A 7,824-nucleotide genomic window follows, 5' to 3' on the forward strand; every position below is an offset into this window, starting at 1 on the left:
TGGCAACTCTTCTGATTTTCCCCTCAAGGTTTTGTAACATTTCAGGCCAGTATTCTTCCTCTTGGGCCCCTGAGTTAGCATCACCATCTCCACAATTTGACTGCTGTCCGTGTTTTCGTTCATGCGGCTTTAGCTTATGGACTCTCTTACGGCTCTTCAGCAGTGTTTTTGAGCAGGGCAAAGAAAAGGTCTCGCAGCCTTCCTGCAGGACCTTGGGTCCACGCTCAGAGCCAGGCAGTGGGCTATGAGCAACCCAAGCAACATCTGCTCTTGCCTTACACAACATAATACTTAACCAGGCTGCAGAGAGATGTTTGTGCAGGGCTGGTCACTCCCTTCAGTGGCAAACCTCACTTTGGAACAGCAATGAGATTCAAAGCCAAGGTCTGGAGGGCTTGAAGTACAAACGGTGCCACCTCCTCTGCCTGGGCCAGGGAGAGGAAGGTGTCTGGGAAGGTAACATGCCTGCACATGGCTATGTATATGTCCTGTCAGGGATGGCCTTTTTCAGAAAACATGTGATGGGGGTGGCCACATTGACACCATGTGTAGGTGGGAGGCAGCAACCTGCACCACAACATTGCAGGACTCCATGCAGAGGCACTTCCCAGCCATCGCCGCTTTGTCTCCAGCAGCATTTGTAGGACCCTCCCTGCCAAAGACATGACTGATTCCCTCTTTCCTCCTCTCCCCCCACCATCCAGGACACACCTCCTGACTCTCTACAGCCTGGTCAGTGTCACCGCAGAATACGCCCATACCTCTCCCTTCCCCAGGCACCAACCATCACAAAGCAACCTGATGCTCGCTGGAGCTATGGACAGGACAAAAGCAACAGCAGGGACAGGGGAATTTCCCTCAACACCCGGGCTGAGTGCTCAGCCCTGACCATGACGACCGAGCAGGAGGAGGAGCAGTTGGTGGGCTCATGACTCCTAGGCCGGGATTATGCACTCTTGCAATTATTGCCCAGATGAACATCCAGCTCAGCTCTGCGCAGAATGGACCAAAAGGGCAGTCCGTGTCCTGGACCTGCACGGAGGCGACATTCACCTTTTTTTCCAGCTGATCGTATCACTGCATGGCCATCATTAGTTGGCCGCCTTCCCCCAGCAGATGGTACCTCTGCACAGGTAAAAGGGAGATTTTCTCCAGTCAGCCGCCCCCAGCACCTACGCGGCCTCCACCTGGATCAAGGCCAGCCATCCCCTCCCAGCACCATGCAAACCCTCCTGGGCACTTGGACCATTTTGAATAGTTCTGCCTGTGGCCTGGCTTCACAAAGCCAGCTACGGTGGGTTTCATAGCATGGTCCTGATATGCAGAGCACAGGCGAGGGCATGGCAGCAGTGCGTGCAGACAGAGGGCAGCCGCGCCGGGTCTCCTGGGATGGTGCAGGACTGTGCCGGAGGGAGCAGGCCAAAACAGCACAGCCTGCTCCAAACCACCGACAGCAAACAGTCCCAGCATATGCCACTGCCACGCTGAGCTCATCCTGCTGGGGTGGGAGGAAGGGTCCAAAGTTGTGCCAGGGAAGGTGTCAGACCACTTAAGCAGCCTGGGTGATCTGTGCCAGCGCTCTAGGTCCTGCCCTGGCACCTTGCTGTACTACCACATGTGTAAGCACAAGTCAGGCTTTGGCTTTTAGTTACTTGGCGGTGGCCACGTCTTTTCCAAAAGCTTAGGGGATTTTCTTCTTGGCTCTGGGAATGTGACATAGCCCAGTGTTTTCCAAAGGTGCTCGAAGAAAGGCACAGGTGCTTTGATGCCTTTCCAGGCTATTCAGCCTGGGTTATGCATTCCCTTTTGCTCTACAAGCCTGCCTGAAGGTATGTGGGCTAAGTCCGCTGTCCAGCAATACCTGTTGGAAAGGTAAATACAAGCAAGCAAAGTTGTTGCTAAAAAGGATGGAGGGTTGTTATCACCTCACCCACAGAATCACAGAGTGGTTGAGGTTGGAAGGGACCTCTGGAGATCATCTGGTCCAACCCTGCTGCTCAAGCAGGGTCACCTAGAACCCGTTGCCCAGGATTGTGCCTAGATGGCTTTTGAACCTCTCCAAGGAAGGAGACTGCACAACCTCTCTGGGCAACCTGTCCCAAATGCTGTTCCAGGCTGTTCCACCATCACTTTCAGGGCCCTGGAGAAGGAAAGAACAACCCTCTCTTGCTCTCCCTAATAAATTATAGCCCACCACAGCAGTGCCATCAGACTCTCTTCCCTCTCCTCCTGGAGAGGTCCAACTTTGCAGTCCTGCCTGTGATGGAAGCTAATCGCAGGGCAGAAAAGCCTTCCTGCCACACACGGCCAACAGCTCTGGCCATCAGTGGAGAGCAGCAGTCACATCATGGGCCTTGGGCAGCTGCAACCAGCAGCACCAGTATGACGTGTCATCTCTGATCGCTCACGTGGAGCTCAGGCTTTCCCTCTGCAAACTCCCTGCTGGTTTTTACATGCGTCTTTGAGTCCCAAAGCTGCTTCTCAGGACCAAGCGCCCCAAGTTATGTTCTCTAGGGACAGAAGGAGCAGGAGCAGGCCCACCTGGCAGCCAGAAGTTCCTTTCCTCAATGCCAGCTGCATCCTTCAGGGCTACAACAATCACCACAAAGAAATTTGGAGGCCGCATGGTTGACCCTGGAGACTAGTGGTGGCTGTGAAGTCAGGAAATAAGCTCATGTAGCAATTCAGATGATGCATTGCATCTCCCTTACGTACTTGCTAAAGAAGGAACAGCTCCTCAGTAGTACTGATCAGTGCTTTGGGAAACAGTGTCCCTGAGCAGAAGGAAGAGGAGAAGAAGAAGAAGAAAAAAAAATCATCTTCATGGGCACATTGTCCTCCTCAGAAGTCTCCTCAGAGCAGCCTTCACCTCCTTGTTTCTCAGGCTGTAAATCAGAGGATTTGACAAAGGTATCACTACCGTAGAGAAAACTGAAGGCCACTTATCTTCATCAACTGCTGAACTAGAGCTGGGCCGTAGGTACATGAGGAAAAAACTCACATAGAGAATCAGGACAGCCGCTAGGTGGGAGGCACAGGTGGAGCAGGCTTTGCGCCTGCCTTCAGCAGAGCGCATCCTCACGATGGTCACCGCAATACGGGTGTAGGAGGTGATGATGAGCAGGTTGGTGGTGGTCAGGTTGAAGCCCACAAACACAAAAACCACAACCTCGTTGAGCCATGTGTCAGTGGAGGAGAGAACAAATAATGGGGGCGCATCACAGTAGAAGTTATTGATGATGTGAGGACCACAGAAGGAGAGCTGGAGCAAGCTGCTTGTGTGTATGACAGCATGCAGCAGCCCCGCGAGGTAGGACCCGGTGACCAGGCATGTGCACAGTGCAGGAGACATGATGACCCCATAGAGCAGGGGGCTGCAGATGGCCACGTAGCGGTCATACGCCATGGCAGCCAGAAGGTAGATCTCAGCCGTGGCAAAAACAGCATAGAAGTAAAACTGCATGAGGCAGCCAGCAAAAGAAATGGCTCTGTGTTTTTCTGAAAGGTCCAACAGCATTTTGGGGCTGATGGTGCAGGAATAGCAAATGTCTAAGAAGGACAAGTTACTGAGGAAAAAGTACATGGGGGTGTGGAGTTGGGGGCTGACCCTGACCAGCACGATGATGCCGAGGTTTCCCACTAGGGTCAGCGTGTAGGTGCCCAGGAAGAGGGCGAAGAGGACAGGCTTCAGGCGTGGGTGCTCTGTGAGTCCTGCAAGGGTGAAGTGGGTCACCCTGGTGCAGTTCTCATCCGCCATCTGTACTGTCCTTAGTCGCTGCAGAGAGACATGGAAGGAAGAGGGTGAAAACAATGCTGGATGCAATTTCCACTTCAAAATATCAATGTGAAAAGATGACACTGCCTTTGAGGTTAAATGGAAAAGGAAAAAAGTAAAAGAACTGCTGATTATTCTCTTGCAGTGACAGGAACCTCTCTGGAAGAAGAAAAAAAAATCAGCAGTTCTTAGAAATTCTTTTCCATAAGCATTCAACAAAGAAAGCAGGGTGTCACAACCTGTTCTGTGACCCCTGATTCCCTTCCAGGCACAAATCCAGTATCTACATGCGCATTTTGGGGGGCTCATGAGATGTTTCATAAATATAATGATGACAGCTGGGGACCATGCACCCTTGTTCATTTTTCCTGTATTTTGATGCAGCAGCTACAGTGCCTAAGCAGATCCCTCTCAAGGCTCCAGGTAATACAAGGTCCTATCACAAAGCGGAAGGGCATCTTGGAACTTAAAGTTCTGGGGAAAGGTGGCTGTGCTTTCAGGGTGGAAACTGGCCTCTCTTTATCTCTCTACAGACTAGGCAGAGTCTTTCCTTCTGCTCTTGTTTCCTTCATTAGAAGTGAGATTCATGTCTCTTTGGACTACCACACTACAGGCAAGCTACAGCCAAAGTGGCCCTCTGGCTTTCCTGGCAGTGTAGAGGATTGGCTCTTCTGACCTGTCATGAACTATTTCTCTTAGATTAAGAAGCCTTCTCCTCTGAGGGTAGCTTGACTATGGGAGAGGTTTAAATGAAATGCTCAGGCTTTGAGGCTTGCTCTGTAGATGTTGAAAAGGAGCCCAAGGCCAGCTGCCTCCCTGCACGCCATCGTGCACGCCAAACAACTCCCTCAGCTAGACGCTTTCACTTTTAACCTTTTGACGCAAGACCTTTTGACAAAGGTTGCCAAGGCGGGTAAATCTTAAGGCAAATCTCCCCTTAATCATTTCCTTTCCAGTTCAGGGGTTTGGTCTCTTTTGCACAGCTGATGTGAAAGTGCTCAAGCAGACATCTAAAATATCTGTTGCTACCAGAACCAATTGTCATTAAATAGTATGATGAGATGAAACATATCTAAGTAGAAACTTCTATGCTCAGTCAAGCGAGACTGCTCTTAGCTTAATTACAGAAGGGCATACTACTTCTCTGGTAGTAGTAGTACCCTTCAAATGCCCTTTCAGAATACTAAGGCATGCCTTAAGCTGTCATTTTCATAGGCTTTAGGAAGGATTTTCCAATGGGTGACAGAATGCCTACATGTTCGTCCAACGCAGGGCATGATACAGTGCTTGCCTTACCCTTCCACTAACCTCTTTAATGCCAAGCTCTCCCCTTACCTGAGGAGGTGCTTGCTAAAATAAATTGGAGTCAGGCACTTTTGCAGGGCAATTCATCCCCTCCAAAGAAAGGTCTTAGCCATTTGGGGTAAATCATCACCTGTAGCTGCTCACTTCCTGCTTTTAAAGGGAAAGCAGAGACCTGTGTAGAGCTAAACTTACAAAGGTTGGATGCCCAAGAGTCAGTGAAGATTCCTCACAGGACAGAGATCTGCACATAGGGCAAAGAAGGAGTGATCTAGGATATCACTGAGTGCATATAACCATTGAAACAAGAGTGCTGCTGAAGAATACCTAGTGAGAACGGGTGGCCTTCATCACAGAATCACAGACTGGTGGAGGTTGGAAGGGACCTTTGGAGATCATCTAGTCCAACGCCCCTGCTCAAGCAGGGTCACCTAGAGCACGTTGCACAGGATCGCGTCCAGGCGGCTTTTGAATATCTCCAGAGAAGGAGACTCCACAACCTCTCTGGGCAACCTGTTCCAGTGCTCTGTCACCCTCACAGTGAAGAAGTTTTTTCTCACGGTCAGATGGAACTTCCTGTGTTTCAGTTTGTGCCTGTTGCCTCTTGTCCTGTCGCTGGGCACCGCTGAAAACAGTCTGGCCCCATCGTCTTGACACCCTCCCTTAAGATATTTGTATACCTTGATAAGATCCCCTCTCGGTCTTCTCTTCTCCAGGCTGTACAGGCCCAGCTCTCGCAGCCTTTTCTCCTAAGAGAGAAGCTCCAGTCCCCTAATGATCTTTGTAGCCCTTTGCTGGACTCTCTCCGATACTTCCATGTCTCTCTTCTACTAAGGAGCCCAGAAATGGACACAGTACTCCAGAAGTTATACCACGTGAGCCTCAAGTGAAGGTCCTGAAAAAGATAAGGACAACTTAATTTGGGGGGGGGGGGGAGGAAACAGGAGGATGGAGCAGCCATGAGTGACAGAAAGCTACATTCTCTTTTGCACCTTCATGCTGCGGTCCAGGATTGTCTGCACTGCCTGCAGGAGCGCTGGTCATGGCCAGCTACCTGCAGCAGAGCTGCCGGCAAAGCCCCGTTTCACCATGCATCCCGGGGCTCTGGAGCCCAGCCAACTTTCCCCTGGGTGTCAGCAACATCCTGAGGAGGCCAAGGCAGAAGCTTTTCCTGGGCAGATGTGTCATTCCTTGCCTGACACAGCTACCTGCCCAAGCAAGTGGGGAGTATGGGCTCAAACTTTCTTTCTAGCAAGTTCCTCTCCGTTTCTCCCAAGCCCATCTGGACTTGTTTCCATAATGCAGGAACAATACAGATGTGAGGCAAGCTTGGACCTGACAACAGCCTGGGACCCACGCTTGAAACACCACCAGAACCTAGCAGAGCTGTGTCCAAGTGTGCCCTGGATGTTGGTGTGCTCTCTGCTTCCCAGTACATTGTCCCCTGGACTCCGGGTAGCACTGGTGGGGAAGATGCTCTTCTACAGACGTGTCATCCCGTGGTGAAAAGTAAGTGTAACCAACCCAGGGATGGTTGTGTGTTTGGGTGAGGCAAAAGTGACCTGCTAGGTTTGGGGTATCCTGTCTCATCGGTCCCCCAAATCCCTTCTTGCACATTACAGTAGGCGTGCTTGTTCTCTCATTCATTTGTGCATCTCTCCTCCTGCAGCTCCTGGTGGGATGCAGTGAAGTATACCTGAGGAGTATGTTTGCATACTATGCCTTTTGTCAGTACATACTCTGTTTTTGAGATCCCCATGATTAAGGGAATGGTGCTCAGGGGCAGGCATTGACACCTGAACAGGCATTTCCAACAATTATGATCCAAAATCACCCCACCCACAGGACCTCATCCTCTTAACATACATTAGTCTTCCACAGTTTTCAGCAGAACCTGAAATCTCCAACTGTCATGCCTCTTACCTGGATACAGACAAACCGTAATGATTCAGAGAAACTTTCAAAAGTGAATAGTAATGGTGGGCTATTTGGGCAGCATTCATTTTGAAAGCGTGTCACGGGCGAGGCAAGCTGACAAAGGTTCTGCCTTATTCTGGGACGTGGAAAAAATTAACTTTAGCCCCTGACTTAAACACAGTGCTAAACTAAGAATCCCCCTTGGCCGTGTTGCTTGTCCACTATGACACTCTTCCTGCTTGTGAATTCTTGTGAGCAGCACAGGTCTAGTAAGGTTAATCCGACACCATGTGTAGAAGCATTATTCCATGTGCCCTGCCATTTCCCACCTCTTCTTTTGCATCTTTGCTGCATTCTTTATCAGTAGTTTCTTACCAAGATCCTTTATTTTCCTACCTCACATTGGTGCTCCTGCAGTTCTTCACAGTTCTCCTCCGTCCCAGTGAAACTACAGGCAGGTAGGATCATCAGCCAGGTGCTGACAGAGGATTTTCTCCAGGCACAAAGTTATCCAGTTCTTCTCAGAGACATATGAGGACACTCAACACATCGCCATCCAGCATCTCTTTGTCTCAGAAATTCACTCACGTTTGCTCCGTTCAGTGGTCTCCCCGAGCTATTGGCAGACCCCCGCTCAGTGAGGACTGAGCGGAAGTCCAAATATAGGCTCTGTCGGTCTCTGTGAAACCAGAATGATGTCCCACTCATCCCATACTCATGGGATAAGTTATCAGAGGTTCTCCAGGGCACCTGGTAAACAGAGCGAGCTTCCCCTGAGGACCTGGGCTTGCATCATGCGGAGATTTCTCTCTGCAGCTAATGTTTTGGCA

General features: G+C 50.4%; 1 protein-coding gene across 1 annotated transcript; it reads right to left on the reverse strand.

Annotated features, from left to right (window-relative positions):
* Positions 1–2,821: 2,821 nt before the first annotated feature.
* LOC136991854 (olfactory receptor 5J3-like) lies at positions 2,822–3,757 on the reverse strand. The gene has a single exon (XM_067295312.1). It carries the CDS (start codon positions 3,755–3,757, stop codon positions 2,822–2,824), a length of 936 nt encoding a protein of 311 aa, XP_067151413.1.
* Between the last annotated feature and the right edge of the window lie 4,067 nt (positions 3,758–7,824).

Source organism: Apteryx mantelli, chromosome 4 (genome assembly GCF_036417845.1).
Source record: "Apteryx mantelli isolate bAptMan1 chromosome 4, bAptMan1.hap1, whole genome shotgun sequence".
NCBI classification, from domain to species: Eukaryota; Metazoa; Chordata; class Aves; order Apterygiformes; family Apterygidae; genus Apteryx; species Apteryx mantelli.